The sequence below is a fragment of the Trachurus japonicus genome, chromosome 5, assembly GCF_045865225.1.
Source record: "Trachurus japonicus isolate A0001 chromosome 5, Traja_1.0".
NCBI lineage: Eukaryota > Metazoa > Chordata > Actinopteri > Carangiformes > Carangidae > Trachurus > Trachurus japonicus.
Genome location: NC_140911.1, coordinates 14,609,122 through 14,633,216, shown reverse-complemented (window position 1 = coordinate 14,633,216; position 24,095 = coordinate 14,609,122). Strand labels below are relative to the sequence as shown.

The 24,095-nt window shown below is 41.9% G+C and overlaps 1 protein-coding gene across 2 annotated transcripts in view; it reads right to left on the bottom strand.

Moving 5' to 3' along the window:
* The window catches only part of phactr3b (phosphatase and actin regulator 3b), a 49,035-nt gene extending 29,189 nt beyond the window's left edge, over window positions 1–19,846 (bottom strand). The window contains exons 1-4 of one of the 2 annotated variants that reach the window (XM_085776483.1): window positions 19,561–19,846; window positions 1,488–1,646; window positions 1,258–1,332; window positions 952–1,092 (exon numbers count right to left, since the gene is read on the bottom strand). In XM_085776483.1, the coding sequence (XP_085632609.1) occupies window positions 952–1,092; window positions 1,258–1,332; window positions 1,488–1,646; window positions 19,561–19,735 (550 nt within the window). In that variant the 5' untranslated portion in view covers window positions 19,736–19,846. Of the gene's footprint in view, window positions 1–951; window positions 1,093–1,257; window positions 1,333–1,487; window positions 1,647–5,422; window positions 5,691–19,560 lie in introns of those variants that run through there. The other variant, XM_085776484.1, reaches the window with a different exon arrangement.
* Window positions 19,847–24,095: the final 4,249 nt, after the last annotated feature.

The following is a 24,095-nucleotide window of genomic DNA, read 5'->3' as shown; positions in this document are numbered from 1 at the left end:
TTGTAAGACATTTTACATCTCATACAAGACACTGAAAAGTCCCCGCTGGATAAATTGGGACTCTAACAGTGACACTACTTCTAAATAAACCTAAACCTAAATGAACTTTTGTCTAATGTATCAGCAGACAAATTCACAGATATCATCATTTGTGTAAGAGGCTGATGTCACGCCACTGCCTAGCTCAGTATATAAAATGCAAACCCCTCATATAGTGAACAGTGAGATATATTTGGGTCAGGCTCTCAATGACTTTCAGATAATTCATTCATTGTTTGGCCCCTTGAGGGCGCTGCAGCGAGCTGTAAACAAAACACTGACATACAAGTATTATCGCCTCATAAATCTATCAAACATTTGCCCATTTATAGTCCTGCAGATACTAATCTAGTCTTTGGAGTTGTGCCTCTGGCCACCTGTAGAATGTAAAACTGCAATATCCACTCCTGAGGGAAATATCTGCTCTTTTTTTGCTGTTAAACGCTACACGATGTTCCTCGGCTAAATGTTATGAGTCTGTGTCTGTCTGCTGTCTTCATGCTGGACATTGTACAGTGGATTTTAAGAGTTTTTTTTTTTTTTTGACTAAACGCAGCTGCTGCTTCTGCTGCTGTGAATAACACAACGAGAGGGGGGAAGATTAAATCAAAACAATAAAGTTAGGGCCATAAAACCAAAAGAGCAGAAAGATGCTAAAATGCTCAGTAAAGCTTAACGGGAACTGCAGAGTCACATGCCGTTTCTCTTGAGGCAACTACTTGAACAATATGTTCCACATTACACATTTGATCCATTAATTTTACTTTTATTTTTCTGTACTCTCAGCAGGTGTGATTGCTTAATGCAGCTTTAACTCTTCAAACCAAATATTGTCACAAGGTGCTGTGCTATGCATACTTATTGATTTTTTTTCTTTTTGAATGATTACAGGCCACTGTATTTGCACTCTACCTGTTGATGCTTCTAAGTCACTTCCCAGGTCTTCATTGGTGCTGGCCAGAGGCGCCACAGGCTCCTCGTCTCTGTCCTCAGCATCAGATTGAGTGGGGGTCTCTGGATCTTCACTGTTGCCCCCACAGGCAAGATCTGACTCTGCAAATGCAGAAAGAGAGAGAAAGCGAAAGCACAGGGATGAGTCGGGCATCATGTGGCTAAACAAATGAACTGTCATCAGCCTGCAGTCATATGCACGTCTGTGTGTGTGTGTGTCTGTGTGTGTGTGTGTGTGTGTGTGTGTGTTCATGTCTCATTTTGCACCTGTCTCCGTCTCCCCGGGGTTCCTCTTGACGAGGTCATCTCTTTTCTGTCGTACAGCTGCCTTCTTCTCCACCGCTGAACAACACAAACATTTATGAAACCAGTTCAGTGACTGCACTAGAAATGAAAACATGTGTTTTTTTGTGAATACGTCCCTCTCCACGCTGCTACCGCCCCCACCCACCCACCCCCCCCACCCGACCGATCCAAGGGTCTTACGTAATACTCACTCGCTGAGGGCTTCAGCTTCTCGTTTTTCTTTTTCCTCCATTTCCAAGGCTTGAAGATGCGCCCCAGGCTCGCCAGCTTGCTGTTGCGGCGGACGGGAGGCGTACGAACCCCTGAGACCAAGCAACCTGAGTGCAGCACCCTCTGCTGGTCCATCCCATCTGCATCAACACACACAACAAACACAGCTGCATTAAAACTGCAAATGGGAAAATCAACCGTGAAACAGGCGGCAGTGACATCAATCAGCGCTTTAATGAAGTGAGGACTTGAGACATCTTTCACGTTACTTCTAACGCAATTGCACGAATACTACTGACATCCCATCATCATGTGAGAGTAGCGACCAAATGTGGGTCACTGGCTGTAAATGCCTTATTGATTCCGGTCTAATTCTGAGGAGCAGCGAGTGGTGGGGGGGGGGGAGACAGAGAATCACATTGTTTGCGAGTGACTCACATGGTTTCGGGGCGGCTAGAACCTCCCCGGACCCAAAAAAACATGCAGACAATGAATGCTTTTTTTTTTTTTTAAATGCCTTGAAAGACACTCAGAGGATAAATAAATTCAGCCTGAGCACAACTGCCTGTTCTGAGGTCAGCGCAGACATCTGCAGGCTGTATTCCCTGCAGACTTCATAATATTTTAAGCTGCACAGTTGCGGACAGTGAAGTACACAGGAATGTACTGCACGGTTTAACTGCACGCAGCAGCGACAGCATCCTGCGAATCGTGGACACTGCTACTGACAAACGGCTGGTTGTCAAGAGTTCCTTCTTCTGGTCTCTCATTGTTTTTATAGACATTCGACTGATTCCAAGGTTTTTATAGACCTGTTTACAAGCAGTCAATTTTTTTGTGTTCTCTACTTCATGATAGATTTAAAATATATATGAAGTATTTGTGTTTGTTTTTATCATGATCCAGACAAACAAATAACATAATGCTTATTAGGCTATCTGCACTATCTATGATTAACAATTAAGATTTATAACAGTCAATCTGAGTATTATCTCAATTAACTAATTCATTTTTTTGATCCATAATTTGCCACAAAAAAATTAGAAATTAAAAATTATGTTAAACCTGCAATAACTAATTCTTTAGCGATGTAAGCAGCAATAAACAATAAACATTCAAAGGTGTGAATATGTCAATATATTGCTTATTTACATTTGTGGTAGATTCGGAGCAGCACTGTCACTCATTTAGATTCATGTCTACTTGAATCTAAGTGCAGTATTCACTGTCTTCTCAAGCTCTTGGACTCTTTGGCTGCAAAATGCTCCACTCTGTTCACCAGCTAGCTGCTAACTGTGTCTGTCAGGGGTCAGCAGGTAGTGTACGCTGGGTTTATAGGAGCTTTTTCTCTGAAAACCAGAGCAGTACAGCTGTGGGCCGGACAGCTGAATAGGCTGGAGGTCATCATGAAGCTCAGTGGACCCAGAGAGAGCAGCAGACAAACCCCTTTTCACATCACTGCATTGTTTTTACATTATCGGCTACATTTTCATTAAAAAAAAAAAATGTTACAGCAGCTTTAAAAAGAAAACACGTCATAGATTCTGTGGTTGCAACAGGTCTGCTCCTGTTCTCTTTCAAAATCATTGTATTTGTTGGGGTTAAATAGTCAGTGAGACAGAACAGGCCATTTAAAAGACAGCTGAGCTGTGATGCATTCAATGACTTAACGGGGAGCAGGCTGTTGGCAGCAGTGGTACAAGAGTGCTCTGGTGGACAAATTTGCGCAACAACAGCAACACAGGACATGAAATAGCTCAAGCAGCGATCTTCAGCTTCCCATTACTTTATGTTCTTGTTAATTAGGATTTATTGTACTCTGGCTTTAATCAAACTACTTGTGTTACCAAACCAAAAACGTATAAAGTGCACTCATGTGCAAGACAAAGCAATGCAAAAAGAAAATAATACACACTAAAAAAGCTGGAGGCATGACATAATTGACATTTCTTGAAAGGGATAACATCATGTTGATCAACTAAACAATTTAATGTTGGAGATCTTGATTTCTCTCCAAAGATAAAGGCTTGAAATCAATGGCTATTCTTCTTTGCTGCTTCTCTGACAGCTCGAGGAGCTCCTAAGTCTAAGCTAAGCTGTAGAGGAGAGATCCCAGTGATAGACAGACAGGCAGAGATCTACAGAGGCCGACTGAGCTGACTTCTGTTATGCTGCATTGAGTGGCAGAGAGAGAGAGAGAGAGGAAGAGAGAGAGAGAGAGAGAGAGGGAGGGAAAGGGAGAGGCCCCTTGGAGAAAGGACAGAAATAGGCACCCCTACACAGTCTGGCTCCGCCAACAAGCTGACACCTCAGGGAGCCTACAGCTGAGCTGTGGGCTGTGCAGGAATCGCTACACGAACGCTTTTATCTCCTAAATCAATTCCAGCAGCATCTAAATCCACAACATCTGCTCATTTATCCCAAAAGAAATGAATTACACACACACACACACACACACACACATACACACACACACACTTGCATTACTGGCCACAGTCACATTGTGGGAAGACAAAGGGAGATGTGTGATTAATGTTGAGATATTCCACAGGTGAGGATGGATTTGATGTGGAGGGGAGGCCAACTCTGACGGCAGAAACTCGAAGCAAAAGTGCAACGTGTTCACAATGTGACATTAGAAACAAGGTCAAATCCAACTGATGTCATAACAACATTCTCCATCTTTATAATATGGTGCAGGGACCAGCCAGTGATGTCATCTTATCGCTCAAGCGCATGTTCAGCATACTGTAGGTATAGCCTACTACAAGGCATCTGTCTGTAGACAATAGTGAAAAAATACCCATCATCCTTCCCAAAAAGCCTAAAGTGGTGTCTTGAGATGTCCCTTTGTCCTCACTAGACATGGAACTGATAACATTACAAGTGTACAGACAGACTCCTCTTACAACACAAAGTCCAACCACAGCTGAGTTTATTGATCCGTCCAGCGTTTCAGTGCCACGGCCTCAACCGACACCCTCAGCTGCTTGACCACTAACAAAGAGAAGCAGGTCAGTCGCCCAAGTCGTGTGTGTGTGTGTGTGTGTGTGTGTGTGTGTGCGTGCCTGCCTGGGATGCGGCGAGGAATTCAGGTCAAGCCCGTAGTAACAGTAACAGCACGCCCAGGGTCAGGCTCCCGTTGCCATGGTTACCGCGCTGGGATGCTGCAGAAAAGGCCCCTCGGAGGCAGAGAATCACCACGGCATGAGGAATAGGGAGTTGCTGGGTGGATGATGATGATGATGATGATGATGATGATGGGGAAGGCTGTTGCCACACAGAGAGACGGAGAGCAGCAGCCAATCACGGCCCGGCGTTTAACGATGCATAATGTAAAAAGAGTCAGGGTGCAATTTGCAAGTTGTGTTGAAATATTTATCAAAGTGGTTAAGTGTTCGGGCAGGGGATTGGGTGAACATTAACATCTCCTTTTCTGCCAATACAGGAGAAGAATCATCTTCTCCTTTTTTTTCCAAGCAGGAAAAAAAAAAAAAAAGTCCAAGTCAGGTACTACACAGTGAAGTAGGAGTGTGGCTTTAAAAGCAAAAGGCTGATGCTGCAAATAATGAGCCAGCTGAGAGGGATTGACACAAACCACCAGGAGATGTCACACAGCATCCTCCTCACTAATAACTTACTGCCACGTGTTTAACGCTGCACAAAAAAACACAAAAGTATTTCATCTCACAATATACAGTAAAAACAACACCATAACCCTTAAAAAAAAGAAATATTATTCAATTCCTTTCCCAACTAACTCCCTCCTGAACGCCACGGCACTATACAGTAGGACTATTATGGTGGAAATAGTCGCTACCACTTCGTATGTGATGCTAAACACAAGTCCAAGCTCATTACATGGATAATATCGTGATAGCATCGAGCGGATGTTTCCGGGAGGTAGCCTACTTACATGTCATAGGACACACAGCTATATCCAGTCCGACTCCAGAGCTCCGTAAGCTAAGTTACTCACTCACATCATGCCGACTCAGCTCTCACAACACAACAACCAGAGGACTTAGTTCGTTCGCAGCCGCGGTGAGTTTAGGGGAAAAGAAACCCCGCTGTGTAACTTAACGATAGCTCGTCCAAGCAGCAGGGGTCAGAAACTGTGGCTGAACAGCGCCAGAAGAGAGTCTTTCTCTAGTGAGCAGGAACTGAAGTGTCAGTAAAGGAGCGGGTTACATCTGCAGCTAGCTGCTAATATTGATGTGCCATGTGAACCCCGCCCCTCCGCATGGGAGGAGGAGGAGGAGGAGGAGGAGGAGGGCAAATACACTGGCACATCTTCTGCTGCAAAACAGCCTACAGTAGCCTTCACATACGCGCGCGAACGCATGCACGCACACGAAGATTTCTGACAATCAAAAAATTTCTATATTTGGGTCAATGCTCGGTTGATGATTATGCTAAATTCAATTACACTTTGTTTAATTGCTCATGCATTTAGACTTAAAAGCCCTGCAATAGCTATGTCACAAATCCATAAAGAAATAAGTAATAAAGGCTGGTCCTAGTTATAGGCTAGAAAAAATATTTAAAAATAGCCTACATCTCAGTGTAATTCAATCAACAGTTAGAAATAGCCTAATAATTTGCACTATGCCCATCATTCTTTTAAATTTGAGTAATGTCACTATCAGTAGAGGCCTCTTGTTTTTTGTTTGTTTGTTTGTTTTTACCAATGGTCCAAAAACTAACTTATTCAATTTACTGTCACATGATTGAGATTGGGATTGTCATTGAAATAATTCAACAAAATGTACGATAAATATAAAACATAAAACACATAAAAACATATCACATGAGACAAGATAAGTGTAAAAACACATCAAACATAAAGCACATGATGTGACAAGGATGACAATGCAAATCCTCACATTTGAGGAAACCGGTCTCAAACAGTTTTATCTAATTTTGATTATCAGTAGCCAACAGTAATAGCCTAATAAATTCAGCTCAACGGCACATTAACCTTCATGTCATAATGGCAGTATTGTTATTGTATTAGACTGCATGATGCATTCATACAGTGACATTGCACTGCTGCGTCAAGAGTTATGTTTGAGTAACTTATTCGGTTTATGAGTTTGTAGCTTGCCAGTGTAACAAGATAAGACTACACAGTTACACTAACATATCCGTGGGACTCTATGGCGCTGGCTTAGTGCTAAATGCTAAGCTCACATTGACAATGTTTGTCACATTAACCATGCATCCGAGTTCAATAGATGTTATCTGTTCATATCTAGGATAGATTTTTTTTTATTTTAGGATCTGATGGATCCTAAAATAAAGTATAAGATTTGTTAACATGTTGCCCTGGTGGCCTGCTAGGTGAAAAGTAGAGGATCGCCGGAGCTATTTGAAGGAAACATGAATGTTTGAACAAAATGTCATTGGAATCCATCCAATAGCTGACCGCATATTTCACTAAAAGTCAAAAATCTTTACATTATTGTTGTAAAATGATGATCCAAAAGTGTTGAGATGTTTCAGTCTGGAGGTGGTCAACTGAACAACAGACAACATTGTCATCCTTGTAACAAGGCTAAAAGCATCAGAAAGCATAAAAATAACAGGCTGCTACTCCAGGTCAGAAAAATACAGCAGGTGATAAAAGAAGAAATATATGCACTCTTGTTACTGTAAAGTGCCTGTTTAGTAAATACCAGCACATACACTGTACCACAAATCCCAAAGCAATAATAAAGAAATACTGCTTTAAATATGCCTTACATTTTTCATTACAGGTACAACATTGTTGTTTCTGTTTTATGTTTTTTTTATTAAAAACACGCTTTTTAGCTGCCCTTACTAAACCTGTTTTCTTTGTATCTACTTATACAGTCCTTAGGTGAAATTAATTATAAAGAAATCACTTGGTGTGTAAACAAACTCTGTGGTTTCTTTCAGATCGATTTTCTAGAGGGCTGCTCATACATTAAAAGCAGGAAGGGCTGAGTTACATCAGAGATGATAAAAGTCAGTGGCAAGATTTCTCCTCAGGGATACATAAGCAGTAAACAAAGAATATAACTGGTAGCGTGGGCTACTCAAAGAACATGAATCTCATTCAATATTTACAAGTCTCCATTTATATGGCCGAGCATGGATGGTGCGCCAAAAGGTAGTGCACACAAATTGTGACCTGTTAATAAAAAAGTGAAACATGACCCCAACCTTGAAGATGGAGGAATCCCAAGCGACTGTTGTACTGTATTCCTATTGAATGGTCATATGGGAAGTATTTATCAAGGGCAGTTTAAATAATGTAATTAAAGGGACTACGAGGAGTTTTGGAAGCTAAGTGTTTTCACACTACATTTCCCATGAGCCTCCGCACACACGGTGAAATTCTTGGACCGGCGCAAGATGGACGAAAGCGAACGCATTTGCCAAGAATATTTTCATTAATCAAGAATTAAAGTCGGAGGTTCGAAGACGATCAGATACCGCCGTAGTTCCGACCATAAACGGTGATCCGGCACCGCGGCGTTATTCCCGTGACACGCCGGGCAGCGTCTGGGAAACCGAAAGTAGGAAATGCTGGGCGAGCCGACCACTACAATAACTATAAAGACAAAACGATATATTTATTGAAAATTGACCCATTAACAAGTGTGGGTAACGTAGATTCATCCACATTAATATGAGAATCTTTTATAACTAAAAGCAAACTCCTTGGGGTCTCTTTAAATTCACATTAATATGAGTTCCTCAGTGAGGTTTTGTGAATGTTGGCTCACAGGCATGACAGGCACTCCATGGGACTGAGTCATTCATGTTACACCTGTGCTTCTCTTGCTGTTTGTGTTGTGTGTGTTGACGGCTCATCTCAGGGTGACTATAAAACCTTTATCCCAGTCTGTAGCACTGGGTCTGACAATGAGAAATTGCAGACAGCTACAGTATCAACCAAAACACACACACAAACACACACACGACAGGTGAGTCAACATGGCTGGACACCATCAGTGGCAGTTAAAGCTGAATAAAATCCAGGCTGGATGAGTTTCCAAGCAACATCATCCACGAGGGCGTGCATGCAGGGTAGAAAACAATCAAAATGACTGTGAGTTTGTTAATATATCAACATGAAACATGCCTAATAAGAGATTTTGCATAAATGTAACCCATCTGGCAAATGCTAGTTTGGTGTTAGCTGACGTTTCATTACAGTAATAAAGTTTAAGAATGAGGAGATATATATGCACACCATTTGAAGGCATAAAAACCCCCCATTAATGAATGAATAATTATCAAAATATGAAAAACTAAACTAAACTAAAAACTAACCAACTAGCCATTTCATTATTTTCTAGGTCTGGCTTTAATAAATTCAGATTTTATCAGTCACACAGGCTTCAAGTGAATTATTGAGGTTATTACTGCTTCCTGAACAGCTCTGCCTTTGAAGAACCCAAAATGTATAAAATCTCTGAAATACGAGGTCATTGCAGGTTTGATACTGGTGAAACACAGTTCGTAATGGGTGGTGGAAGGGAATATGCGCATGCATGTGCCTATGTGTGTATGATGTGCATGAGTGTGTGTTTGTAAGTGGGGAGAGTGTGTGAGTGCTGTGCAGTCTCGGGGGAGAACAAGGAAATGGAGAAACATGCTGTACATCAGCAGTATAACTGCTCAAACCTGCAGTTATGGAGTGTCCATTTGTGGGATAATTTGCACCAAAGCACTTTACGATTGATTGCAAACCCCAACAGCAAAGCAATCGCACTGCCAGCGATGGGAAAAGGTCTGTGTTTCACAGATTAGTCACATAGTAACTGAATCAGAGGTCAGTTATTAATGAAATGATGCAATGTTAAGATTGACAAAACACTATTACTAATGATAAATATTTAATTCATTTTCTTTTAACTGTGAGACATATTGTGATGTATGAGTTTAACAAGTACTCTGTACTATGTCACATTTGGCACATGATGCATCATCAAACACAGCATGTGTCAGCGGGATCAACATGTTGAACATTTGAAAATAAAACACATATTTTATGTTCATAAATCCTGCCGCTGCTCCGCTCCTGTACTGTTCCCCTTTAAATCTGCTGAATCATTCATCAGGTACAGTCATAGCCTGCACTGCCTCGGAGCCAATGCAGTGTCACAGTGACAAATAGGGGACTGTAGCAGTGGGGGAAGACACAGCCTTGCCTGCGTTAGAGTGTGTGAGCTGCAAACAAAGTAGTCTCAGGGATTCCTCTGAAGAGGATGCTTCAAGGTTGGGAGGAGGCCTGGTTCCTTTGGTCAGACTTAGAAGGAGGATACTTTATTGATTTTGTTTGATTGATGGAGTTATCTTTAAAGTTTACATTTAGACTGAAAGGAAGGAACAACACAAGAAACACTCTGAAGCCGTTCAAAGATGCAGTTGGAGCTCTGACGTACATGAAAAAGACAGCCAACAAGTTTATGCTTTTTTTTACACGCGTCACTCCTTCCTATCTTTACAAAATATATTACAAACCACCTTTCATCTTCTCACCCGACAAATCTTCAATGTCAAATATCTTCGGCCATAGCTATTATTTTGTTTTTTAACAGTGTTAAATGAAACAGGGAACGTCACACGGAAAGCACCATCACAATTACAACAATCTCTTCCACTGAGCTTGGGAACAAAAGGTTTGATGGGGGGAAAAAAACTTGTGTTCTCCCGAGAAGAGCACTGATTGGTTGCAGATTAACAACATCATAGCTCGTTATCGTAAAGTCACCGGGACTTCAACAATATCTGACACTCTTGGCATGTCGTCACCTAGTATGGCACCGCTTAGTAATGTTAGCTCACCTACAGAATGGATGACCTCCAGTCAGTTTGACATCCTCACAGAAAGTTTTATGATTTAACAAGTAAAGGTTTGGGTTTGACTGGACCGAAGCGATGGAACAATTATCCAACAGATCAATATTGCCAACCCCTATACCCTCCCCATGAAGCTTCCACCTTTATCCCTGGTCGATAAGACTCATAATTCACACGGCAGCTGGAGGTCTTAGTCAGATAAACATAGGTTGTATGAGCACATGAATGCTATAATTTTTCCAGCCTCAGCTCTTAATAACAACACAGGCTTGTGTTCCCTCTAACTTTCCTATTTTTAAATTCCTCATGTACCAAGGGTTTAGCTGGGGTCACGTCAGAACAGCAGCTCGGTGGTGATTAGATGCTGTAATTTTTACTTGTTAGGGTTTAATTCTGGATTGAAATGCACATATTCAAATCCAGCACCCAGTTTCAGCAGACTGATTTTTGCAGCTGCTTGCCACCCCCCCCTCAACCGCCCCCTCCCATACACTGCTGAGAGATTCACATCAGTCGGAGTGATTAGTCTCTCCATTCCTACTCTGGGCTTTAGCAGTTGTTTTTAATTACATGTGCCACCGAGAGCAAAGTATCTCTTTTTTGTAACAAAGCCCTCACTGGGCTGCTTCCACTTGCCATCTCTGTGGGATGCAGAGTAGATTTTGCAAAAAACAAATAGCTGAAAATAACTGTGCTGGGGTGGTCTAGAGCCTCTGTTCTTGCCTTTCCAGGGCATCCAAGTGATCATATCGCAGCTCTGTGTCCACTTGCCCGACCCCTCCTGTCCCCCTTGTTGTGGGATGAGGATGTCAAAAGGATCAGCTGGATGCTGTGCTGTGTTCTCATGTGCAACATATTGCTTTTACTTGGCTCTGAAAGGAATTAGGTCAGCACATGAAACATTCATAAAAGATACATTATGTGTAAATGGCTGACAGCTTAAGTCAAGTCGCTTCCCCCGCCCCAACACCGCCTGACCCAGTCGCCGGGTAGATCTCAGCCTCTGCTGCACACGTAGTAAACGCTCTTCCTTTCTTGAATAAAGCACATTAGAGCCACCCTCAGGAGCATGCATGCATCATGCCCTCAAATATGAGACTACAATCCCAGTATATTAAACCCTGTGAGGATGCAAAACAGAAAAAGGTACACATGCACATGCAGAACTACATCCATTTGTGTACTTGCTCAAGTACATATGATGGACAAAGACAGCACACTGGAGCGTAAAGGCAAAGCTGTTGGGATGGAAAACAGTATGTTGCACGCAGATCAGTACACACAAGCTATTCATCTTTTTGGGCACCTCTTTGTTTTTTTATTTCATCTGTACTGATGAGAACTTCAACACAGAGAAGCATCAATTTTTTAAGTCCTTCTCTGTGTTGTTAAGAGCTCCCAGATTGTTGAGTTATTGGGGGAGGGGAGACAGTGTACGTGTGTGTGTTTGTTTGTGTGTATCAGGGGTGGGGGTAGTACAGCTTCACCAATCCTGCTGCTTTTCAATCAAGTCTGTGCATTGAGACAAAAATATCTGTATTCACATTTTCTCTGCACTCTTAAAGGGGAAAACCTGCCTTGAAACACAATTTGCACATAAATGCATGTTACTGCTTTGATGGTAATTACATCCTGTGATACCAGACAATGCGCTCTTGCTTCAGGCAGATGGACAAATCACTCAAAAGCTAAATAAAATAAATAAATAAAAATATATAAAAAACGGTATCATTTTGAAGAAGCTTTGGCAGCAGCCTAGTAGCTGGCTGGCATCATCTGAACATTTTTACTGTTTCTCAGATTTTTGATCTTGAAAAGAAACAGTGAGATCTCTCACTGTGAATAACAAAAATTGTGTGTACTGTCTATACTGTTGTGTTCCTGTACGATCCCATTGTTTATATTAGAAGGTCATTCAGCAGGGTTAGGGTTTTCAAGCATCAAAGTTTTAAAAAAAACAAACAACTGAAAACCATGGTACTAGGCCTCCAAGATATATGGAAAATTGGTGTTGTTGATACATAAACAAATATTGATGTATACAGTTTTCTTGAGTGAAGGACACAGATAAAGGTCATGAACGGTCATCTCCGTCCTCCCTCTGCTGCAAGTAGCGACGCTGAGTGGGTGAGGCTGCTGTCGCAGGCTGTAGTGATAAGTTTACAAAGGTTTGTGGCAAAGGGAGCTGCAGTCTCTGCAGAAAGTTTTCCTCTTTAGCTTCTTCACACCAGTTCACTCTTGTAAATGAAAGTAAAACAACACGCACACATTCATATCACAGCACCCATTACCATTTCTGACAAAAGCCTGATGTTAGAGCCCAAAACTGGTCAGAAAGCATCAAAATAATGCAGGTTTAAGGATGGAGGTCAGCTCTGAGAAATACTCAACGTCCTCTTAACCATTCATATTCAAAGCATCTTTGCATAGATACAGTGGCAGGGTTACTCAGACACAGAGGTCATGAGGTAATCTTTTATTCCCTGCTAATGGTTTATTTATGCTGACTCTAATCCTTAGGCTGAACATCACAAACATTTGCTGTTTTAGGTAAAAAAGTTCAAATTAAAAAAAGCTCTCCTTCCCACTAATCAACTTGCAGCCTTCAGCCCCAATTGATGACTCAGATGACATCACAAAAGTCAAGTAGCTATTCAAACTTGATGTTGTTCCCTGTTTAAATGAATAAATGTGATGTGATTGCCATGTGATGCTGTTTTGTTTGGTTGGGGGGCCTTGTATCTACACTGTGCGTCTACATGGTGTGTTTATGTCCTTCCAGCACAAGTGAGGATGACGTCATGCTCCGTCGTGCCTGCTGCGCTGCTCCTCGGGGCCCTGTAGTCAGAGGGACCCGGGGACGTCTCCGCATAGTGCGTACTGTAAGGGCATGAGTGATGAGTTGGCACAAAAGGTACTTGTGAATTAGCCACTGTACAATGGAGTCTTGGCCGGCTAATAAAAAAAAAGAATCAATGCTGCACCAAAGACTCAGGGGTAGGATAAAACTCACGGAGGGAACAACCTATTAAGCGTCTCAGCAAAATCACATTTTCGTTTATTGTCCTAGATTAAAGTCCAAACACTTCTGCAGTGCTCCACATTAATCATGCCAACGCTGTCCATACAAAATCCTTCATCATTGCTTTCAGATGTTCCACTTCAGAAACAGGCATGAGAAAGAAAAAAAAACGATAAGGAGTTGCATCAGCTCTAAAAATAAACCACAGTGGGACACGAAGTTTGGCGGTTTAGTCGATGTGGAGTTTTTTTTTTTTGTTCTAACCATCTCTGATTGAATTTCAAAAGACTTCAAAAACTGCCTCAATGATTTCACTCGAGCTCACAATAGGAGGAGTGAAGATGCAGTGAATACTTAGTGCATCTTACTTCAAGTCTAATTCTCTTTGTCCTCTTAAACCTTGCAGTATGGTGCTGCGTAATCCTGAGTGAGTGTCTGTCCACTCTATATGCAGCACGACCTTGGACAAACCATTTGTCCCTATTCTTTGGGAGATGTCAGGTGACTGCAGTGCTTGGACTCGTCCTGACAGTGACTGCTTACCTCATTTATGCAAAATATAGCCATCTGCCAAGTAGAGCCCTCTTGTGGCAATTTCACCCACTGTTTCACCGTTCAACTGCTCTTGACCCCACTTTGTAGCATTTAGATGCAGGTGTCTAAGATGCCCTTCAGCATTTCTCTAGAGTCATCCCTGCTTGGTATTTTAAGATGGTTCAACTGCAAACCTCCTGTCTATGAATACATGGCCTTCAAGTCTATATAGGAAAGGAGCAGGCATGAGGTGCATCACTTTCATTAACAACTTTCCGTGGATTTCTGTGTTCCTAATGCATATTGTTCTCAAATCCTATGCAAAAAAAAAGTGAGCTGCAGCCTCCAAGTAAGTTTCAAAAACACACAATCACCAACCAAATTGTCTCCCATATACAGTATAGGCTCCTCTGACACTTTACTGGAGCACCAACCTTGAGATGAGACATGTCATATCCATGTTACTAATTTGCACAGCAGCCAGCCGTTCACTCTATCTTTCTATTTGTGTGTTCTCTGCAAGTGCGTGTGACATTGCTCTGGGTGCTGTGTGTGTGTGTGTGTGTGTGTGTCCTCTCTGAACAGAAAGGCAAACTAGGCCTGGCAGTGTTAAAAGGGTTGTTAAAAGGTAGTGGGTTAAAAGGTAGTGGGTTTACCTACATTTAAAACCCCCAATACACCTGCTAATTTTGGCATAGAAAGGATATTAGACAGTTCCTAGCAAGACAGTAAACTCTGGTTACAGTCTTGTTACAGAGGTTACATCTTATTTCCTTATTGTTTAGGGAAAAGAGCTCAGTTAACCTATTTGTTCATACTCTTGTTGTGAAAAAGGAGGTGATACATCTCACAGAGACAATAAAGGAAGTGACAAACTTATGCCTAAGCACCTTTCTCTTTTAATATGAGTTCAGAGACCTGGGGGCCATAGATGTTCTGTATTTTTTGAGTAATATCCCAGGGTAAATCTCAAGAAACCAATGATAGTGACAGCGCTTAGCAGGTTTTTGTCACTTTTATCCCATCTCACCTCTAACTGCAGTCACTGTGAAATGACTCGAGTCGTGGCTGTGAGGAGATTCACCACATGTTCCTCCTCACTTACATGAACGTGCATGTAGGAGTGAAGCTGCCAGGTGCCAGGTTCGCTATTCTCTCCGTTCAATAACAGCTCTGAATTTGGAATGAGACACACTGGTTTATGTATAGGCTTCTTGATTAATAAAACATGAGATGCCCTGATTCAGATAAAAGAAATCCTAATCTCCTCATCAGCGCCCCCCCACCCCACGTCCTCTGACTGAATGTGAGGACTAAACTGAGGCGCTCGTCAGTAGCTGAGAAGTGTGGGTGGGGTGGGGCGGGGAGGCGTGGGAGGAGGGGAGGAGGGGAGGAGGAGAGGAGGGGGGGGGGTTGGAGGAGTCCAGGGAGAAGCCTTTGATGTTAGAGCAGCATGTCAGATTAGCACAACAGCACCAGCTCAAATAGGGAGATGAGGGGAGCAAAAGAAGAGACTCCTGTAACGCCAGGGACTGACAAGGCCCCTCCATCATTTCTGTAAGTGTTCATTACGAAAAGACGGCTGCAGTTTGATGCTGAGACCATAACACTGCATAATCAGTCAGCTTCACTTCTTGTCTCTTATTAGTATGTGTGTTTAATTGTGAAGGACATAAAAACGCGCTATTCGTTTTTGAATATTTAATTTCACGTATAAGTGTTACTTGTATTGTTATGGATACCACCTCTATTGATCATGGACAAAAACATGAGCAGTGAGATGACCATTCAGCTTGTAAACAAGCCAGTCCCTCTGAAGCACTTTATTAGGACAAGTGAATTTGAGTGCACTTGTAATGCTGCTATACTCTCTCATTCACACAACAGTATCACTCCAGTAGGTCAAGGTTGAACCACGATGTTTCATGATATTAATGATACTACTCCCCCTCCTCCATAAGCTTGACTAACCTGTGTAACTACCAGATCCTCACAGTTAATCTGCTGAATGTAATGTTATAATGCAAAACTGCTTGTAATAAACTTAAATTGCCCTAGTTGACTTATTTTGTTCCATTTGGCCACTAATAATGAGTTGTTAAACAACACACCACTAATCGTCACAAGCAGTTGCTTATTTAGACAGGAATAGCATCCATTCATGTTTCTGGCTACCTTTCTTCATTTCAAAACTCAACAATCCCTGCACATACCATACTAATAAAAAACCATATTGATTGCAAAATGGGCATGCACCACAGACTACAAAAAAAGATGACAGCAGCCTCCGTGATATCACCCATACTGAAGAAAAGTTTTGAAGCTCAGAGTGGGCTGCTCCACTGTCACCATCTTGGCAGTGACTGTCATAACTTTAATCCTTAATAAAACTAAATGGGTGGTAATGAAAATGAATGCCCTGGAAATGAGCTATAGCTAAAGATTTTTTTATCCAGGCTGCCCTGTAGTTCTGCTGTAAAGTTTGACATTTAATATTGAAGTCTATGAGGATTGACTCAGCCAGCCTCACGCGGCCATTCAAGAAACTGCAGTTTTCAGCCCTGGAGGTGTCACTATGCTTATCATGCATCATTCTTGTTAAAGCAGATACAGGTGTCTTCGTTTTCACTGTCTCATTTCTGCATGCCAAACTACAACATAACCAAACTATAACAATAAATAAAAGTCTAAAGTCTAAGGGGCTCAAATACTACAGATGTCAATCATAAAAGTATATAACCCTACAATGTCATAAAATTATCCTTCAGTCTCTTTTGAGAACTTTTAGATGCTAACAGCTCAATGGCTAGCTCTGTTTACTAATTGCATTAGTGGACAATTTCACTCATAACAGTGAGTGAGTGTGTTTAAATCTTCTAAAATGCTCTGTAGACCTGACGGAAAGAGACATTTATGTTACAAGTTGTAATTCATTGTTGATCTAAAAAATATTGATTACAGCCATTTTAGAGCATATCCAAGACTGTACTTGGACGGATTACAAAACACTACCATGATTACAGCTGAGTAGATGAGAAGCAGAGCCCATTAATTGCTAGGTGCGTAAAGTAACATGGATGCACCCACTTTACTCAGATTTTCAAACTTCAGCTTGTACTTTCTGCTTAACAGAAAAAACTAAGGCTCCTGTTCTGTCTGCAGACATTCACTGTCACATTGTACACTCAGTATTTCTCCTCATGAAAGTAACAAATATCCGGTTTTCCAGCTACTGCATATGCCAAAATTTCACTGCAGCATGAATTCCACCTTTAGGCAACAATATTCTGGCTGCACTTCTTGCTCTGTATCTTCTTGATCAGAGCTGGTGATGTAATCTGTATAATGCTGCTCAACAAGGTGGCTTCATCACCGGCTCAGAATGAAAAACCAACTGCAAAAAACCCCCGTGTAGAGAGATTTTAATCCACAACACAGCGTTTTGTTCTCCGTCTTCTGTCAGGCGGTATAGAGCACCGCACTGATGACTAGGCTGTCGTGCAATAAGTTCTGTGAAACATGTATTCAGGTTAAATCAGGGTCCTCTGTGCCCTGTGTTGCTTTTTATGGCATCCAAATGAGCAGCATGAGAATCTGATTTGCAAGCATTAAGTGAGAGCTAAATCTTTGGCACTTGTCAGATGATTTGACAAGTGATTTCTGTTTTGGCCGTGACCACGTTCCATAAAGAAAATCCTTAATTTTTCTCCCTGCATCATTATCAAAACATCACAATGGGGAGAAGAAATCGTTTGTACAGTTTATCAGGTCAAGTGTACAGTGCAGCTGATTCAGTATGACACTGCCCAGCTGGGTCCCATGATAACGCTACCATCAGAGATCTGTCACTCCTACTTTTCTCCCCTTTAATGGAGATGGTTTCCTCAAGTGCCTGGATCAAAGCCGCAGTAGGGGTGCCAAGGCTAGGAAAGGGTTAGCACCGAGCAGAGGGGATGGAGAGGTGGGGGAAAGCAGGCGGGTTTTCACTGCTGCATTGCCCATGCAGGCCCTATCTATCTGCATGACGCTGCACAGGAAACGTCAGCTTTGGTGAAATCTGCTGCAAGACTTTTAGATTTTGTTGAATACGACATTAAGTTCAAGACGCTAATGAACTGCATCCTGCCGGCGTGGTCTCAAGAGTTGCACGTACACCAAAAAAGCTATTACGTAACCATAACAACCACCAGGACAACGTGACAAGAACTAGAAACTAACTGAGGGCAGTAACGCAACGATATAGTCTGCCGTTGGCAAGAGAACTTGAAGATCCTTCGCAGTGTTGCTGTGGCCCCTCGTATCTAAAGATAGCCGGCCCTGTGAAAAGGTCTGACGTTCAGACTGTAACACACACACACACACAAGTGAAAACGAATGTGTAGGCTACAGTATGTATGTGCTGTCTCACATTATACCGCAACCCTCAAACATATCAGACTGTGATTCAGTAACTGGACCCCTTATTTGTGTAGATACAGCAGCTGTTCAGTTCATGACTTCCCTGCTGCCACTGCTGTGTAACCAGTTGAATCTACAGTATGTGGGTGATGATGGATGTCAAACAGCAACGTCAAGGACCTGCAACTTAAACTGACTGATGTATCATGTTTTCATATTGATCTGCTGTTCAAAAGCCCATCCTGTGTGACTGCTGCTACCTGGTAGCTCTCAAGCAGCAGTGAACGCCAGCCCCCCGGCAGTTCCCAGTGGAAATGCGTGTCCCATCTCGCAAATAAACACGATTCACAGACTAAGTGACATTTCACTTTGAATGGCCGGCTGCTGTAGATCACCGAGTGTAAGGAAAAAAAAAAAAGAAAAAGAATAAGAAACAAAACAGAAAACAACCAGTGAGCGCAGCAGACAAACACCATGTCGGCTCACAGTTGGAGAGCCAAGTGCTGCCTTCTGCCATTTGGATCACCATGGAAACAGCCAAATACACAACCAGCACTCTCATCAGCTCCAGCTCGACATACTGCAGTTCATGTGTGATGGCAAGTTCTACACTGCAAAAAAAAAAAAAAAAAAAATCACAAATGTAAAAAGACATGCATTAGGCTATATTAAAAAAAAAACACTTAGGCTACGCATTCATTTTGCTGTGCATATTAATGGCATCAACTGCAACAACCATGTTTGTGTGTCAATCACAGAAGGGGAATAAAATGGGCTGGGGGACAGGTTGATGGGCTCTTGAGCATATGGGTAAAAAAAACAAGCAAATTAGTGTATGTTGCTTTTGAGATCAAATGAATGTGTTGTAAAAGTGGCATGACACCAGTTGGACAACATCTCATATGTTGCATGATTATTACCTATGTCTCTGATTCATTTTTTGTCATTGTAAATGACATTATCATTAGACCAATTTAACATGCCGGGCCTAAAGCACTGCACAGCACCACACAGCACAGAAGTGGGTAGATATAGGAGGTAGTAAATGACGCACGTTTACAACACAACCTACGTTTGTTGCATACAAATGCAATGGGATGACCGCGTCTGTTATCGGCGTGATGGGCTGCAGGCGAGCCCCCAAACCGGGATGTGTCTCTCCCGCGGACACCTGTCAAAAGCACAACACTGAGCAGATGACAGATGTCCAACATGCGTTAAGGCCCCCACCTCTCCTCTCTTCTCCTCTCTTCTCCTCTTACCTGCTCTGTGCGCTTCACCCAGGCGGACCTCGGTGATGCTGCTCGGGTCACTCTGAGATCTTCCGCGCTGCAACACGCAGTCCTCGTCCAGCCCGTCCGATGATGCCATGGTGAACAGAGAAGCACAAATGCAGGACTGAAAGGCGTAACCACCGTCAGACAAGGTCACCAGCATCAAGTGGTGGAGCAGAGTTAATGTGGCTGGACTGCTGCAGCTGCAGCTCCTGGTCCCCGATAAGCAGCAGTGCTGGGGAAATCCATTACGCGCGCAGCATCATGCCGCCTTCAAGTGCAGCTCGTAAAACCCCAATTTCAAGCTCTAGAATCGACTTGACATCTCCTTTGGTTTTCAAACACCAAAATTCTGCAGAAGTGCTTCAGATTCATAACGCATGTAATACAGAGCTACTTTTGACTTGATTTCCTCATGTTACACTGCTATACCATTTTTTTAACCTATAGAATTAAGCCTACCTCCTCACTCTTTCAAGTCACGTTGTAGCTACTTAAAATCTGTTTGTCATGCTGCACAATATTATGTCATTCTGACATTAATTTTTATTCCTGTTTAATACATCTTGAGAGAGGTTGGGCATAACGTGAGGTGACACTGACTGTGATCTTTGACCTCTGGCCAACAAATTCAAATCAGGTGAAGGTTAGTGTCAATTCTAAAGAAATTCCCTCTGGGTGTTACACATGTATTTTAAAAAAAATTAGATGGATGGACACAGCCAATCTGGTGCAGCAGATGAGTATTTTTCTACTGGGAAAATATTGATAGGCCGTTTAATCACAGAATAGCCTAATCTTTTAACATTTCATATTTTCAATTTTCTAACTACTCTTAACCTTTTATTAAATTGCAGTAAACAGAAAATTGCATGATGTTCAGACTGTTGTAGGGCAAAATACAGTTAAAGGTTACGTTTTGAGCTCTGGGTAATTTGACTGGGGTTATCATCTTATATTTCACATAATAGGCTACAAATCAATCCACAAATATAGTGATAAATAAATAATCAGCAGATTAATCCATAATGACAATAACCATAGTTGTAGCTATACCCTATTTAGTCAGTTTGAACCGTTTCGGTGTATAGCCTACTGCAACTGCATATTAGTATGATATGTCCTACAGCCCCTGAAGGCAGCATTGGATTCATGTTCCTTTTGAGAAAATGGGGACTCACTGTTAATGGCATTTTCCCACTGGGCTGAGTCATCTACATCTATTGAATAAAGGATTTAGGCCTACAAGTAGATCTGTTCACTGATCTGTCTGCTCATCTGACAAAGTCAGAAATATTCAACCAGCCTGCACAAGGAGTCTTCAAAACTGCAGCCTTACCATCGGAAGGTCGGATGGTGTTAGCTATATGAAGCCAGTTGTTTAAGAAAATAAGAGTTTGGTCAGTGGTTTGGGTTTTGGGCTCTCCCCTTTGAAACACTGATTGACACTGTGTTGTCATAGTATTTCCTGTAGTGCTGCTGGTGTCTGTGATGGGTGAGGATCGATTGTAGTTCAGGTGTATGTGTTCAAGACAGTTAAGGTCAAGGGAAACACAAATTGATAATATTACGTAACGTGAATAAGAGTTGAAACACCTCCAAGACAAATTTAATTGTAGGAAATCCCCATCAAAAATACAGCTGTAACTGGATCTAATTGTTGATTTGCAAATGTATAAAGATTGAAATGAATTCATTATGTTGGTGAAGCCCTGAGGGTAAAAAAAAACCTAATGGCAGGTAAAAGCAATATTCATGTCAGTCCACATGGAGGGTTGGCCCGGTCAGCATTAAACTTACATGACTCACATTATAGTATGGAGCCATGATGGATGTATGGATGAATAACACATTTATAAAACTATTTAGATAAAGTAGAGTTTTTGATAATAGACAAGTATCAAAATATAATCATCTTTACTGATGTTGAGTGTTTATGGTGTCATTCCACATAATTGCCATAATTTGATATCCATGTGTGTGCAGGATTATTGGCTCAGGAGTGCTCTCTCTTAGAGATGGTAGATAAATACCAGTGGCAGCTTTGAGACACACTAAAGAGCTGCCCTGGGAGAGAAATGCGGAGCACGGCGCAGTGACAGATGTTGTGCATTAATGTCCCTATGTCCACCATATGAACACGTGTGCACTGTAATTTATGGGAATGTTAATGAGAAGAGTTATGAGTGGGTTGTTGAAATGTTCAAATAACAGCACATTGCGCTATAGCTCACAAGCCTCTGTGCTGAAATAGCTTCCTTTTTTACTGTGTGAGAGTGATCAGCTGTGTGACTGACCAACACATGTCCTGTTAAGATGATAAAATGGCAGCTATATAAATTAAATTAGCCCCCTGTGCGTCATTCTCATCACAACACAGAGTAAAAGGGTAGCTGAGCAATTCACTGTTTATCCATCACTTCATTTCTGACAAGCAGAGACATATTTCACACACATTTCATCTGTTAATGTAGCCTATATGTAAACTAATGTTTAATTTCAATAAAGCTCAAAAATCTGATCAAAAGTGCTGCTACCAAGAAGCTAAAAAAGAGCCAGCACTGAGCACAGCCTAATAAATTGTATTGTATAAAATGTGTTTAAACATCTCACTCCATTGACAGATTACTTCTCCCCTGAAGAGTTTGATTAAAGGAAAAGAAAACATAGTTTTTGTTTCCATACTTTATAAATAGTAGTGATTTGGGGGGGGGGGGGGATCTATCCAGTAAACAGAGTGAGGTGTCTTCCTCCTGAAAACTTGTGAGATCAGAGAAAGCAGCATCATTAGAGGTCTTCGTCCAGTGTTTGTCTGCGAGGCATTGATCCTTGATTGATTCTGTCCATTAAGTCAGAGTATTAGTGTCTGACTCACTGAAGCACATTGGTAGCAGCTCTTGTCACTCAGGCTTAGTCTGCCAGAAGGTGTGTGCTTTGACACTGTGGGGAGCGGAGAGAACGGAGAGACAGGGTCGTTCTCAACCACTGACACACATCGGGTCAGAAGGACACTGGGCAAACATGTCAGATGGAGTCATTAGGAATTACACAGTTTATACAAGCTTACCGTCTACAGGCCTTTGACTGACTACCACGATCAGGAGAAACACATAAATAAGGTATTGCATGGAGAGTGAGTGATGCAGCAGACCTCTAAAACCACTCACACTCACAGAAGGAGAGTCGTGCAGAAGAATGTGTGCGATGGTGGTTTTGGCATCTGATCCTGTGACGTCTAAAGAGAGATTGACACATACAGTAAAGACAGGTATTCCTGCTATGTAGCCTATAATGTATTATTCAGTAGTGTAGCCTATACTTGTGTTGAATGTGTTGTTATGGTCAAGGATGACCAAGGAGCAAGGTTAAAAAAAAAACAAGATATTGGAGGAGAAAATGTGTGTGATGTTGGTCTGAACCGAAAAAGGATGAATAAGTTGTAATCAGGGAACCCTGGAGTTTAAGAACAAACTAACATGAGACTGAGAAGTAAGAGCAGCCATCTTTCATGTGTAGCACCAGTTTGACACCTTCAGGCACTTTCTCTCATCGAACCATGTCTGTGATAAGAAAAGACATGGCTGACATTTGTCACATAAACTACAGTAAAAATTGTGGTCTGTAGCATAGGACAAAGCACAGACCTTGAAGAGTCCTCCCTATCCAAAAATGCACAAAACATCTGAGTGTCTTCTTTGTATTTTATTTATTTTTTTGGTATTTCCTTGAATGTTTGCGTTCCCTCTCTTGTGTGTGCTTTGCCCTGAAGGCCCACAGTAAAACAGTAATAAAAAAGTAAATACCGTATAATGCTGTTATTGTATACAAAAATATGGAACAACACAGAGGAAACTATCTGAACTTGACACTTGCAGTGTGTACAGACAGAATAAAGTGAATTTTAGAGTTAGTTCAGCCAAAGACATACAAAAACACAACAGGGTGTGTATCTGCACCGGGTAGCAGCAGCAGAAAGAATTTTCACTGTAAAAAAAAACTCTTTTCATAAATATATGGAGACGAGAAAAGGAGAGAGAACGGAGGGAAATGACAGAAAGAGGAGTTTCTGAATTCAGACAGTGAGTTGAACAAAAACTAAAGTGCGCCTTACACACTTTTAGTTACCTATACCATTATACAAATTCCAGCTTTAATACAGCACTATCATGCACTGGGTAGCTGGCTCAGTGGCTGCCAGGTGACCAGACCAGGGGATGTGTTTAAACCAGATGCAAAGCAAAGCAAAGCAAAAGGCAGATGTGCACATTTACCTTCACAGTTGACGCTGACATCCTATGGGTGACCACAGTCCTGGCATCTGAATCCTCCATGTCCGACAGTCTGTTATCGATGACTCATTTCCTGCACACTGAACAGTGTCCAACCAGTGTCCTCTGTGGTGCTGACACAGCCCTGCCACCAGAAACCCAGATGTCTTCGTTTAGCCCCCCGGACATCATCACACACAGGTCTCTTGTACCTTATGTGGAAGATTTCCACTTTGAGGGGAGGCTGTTAACAAA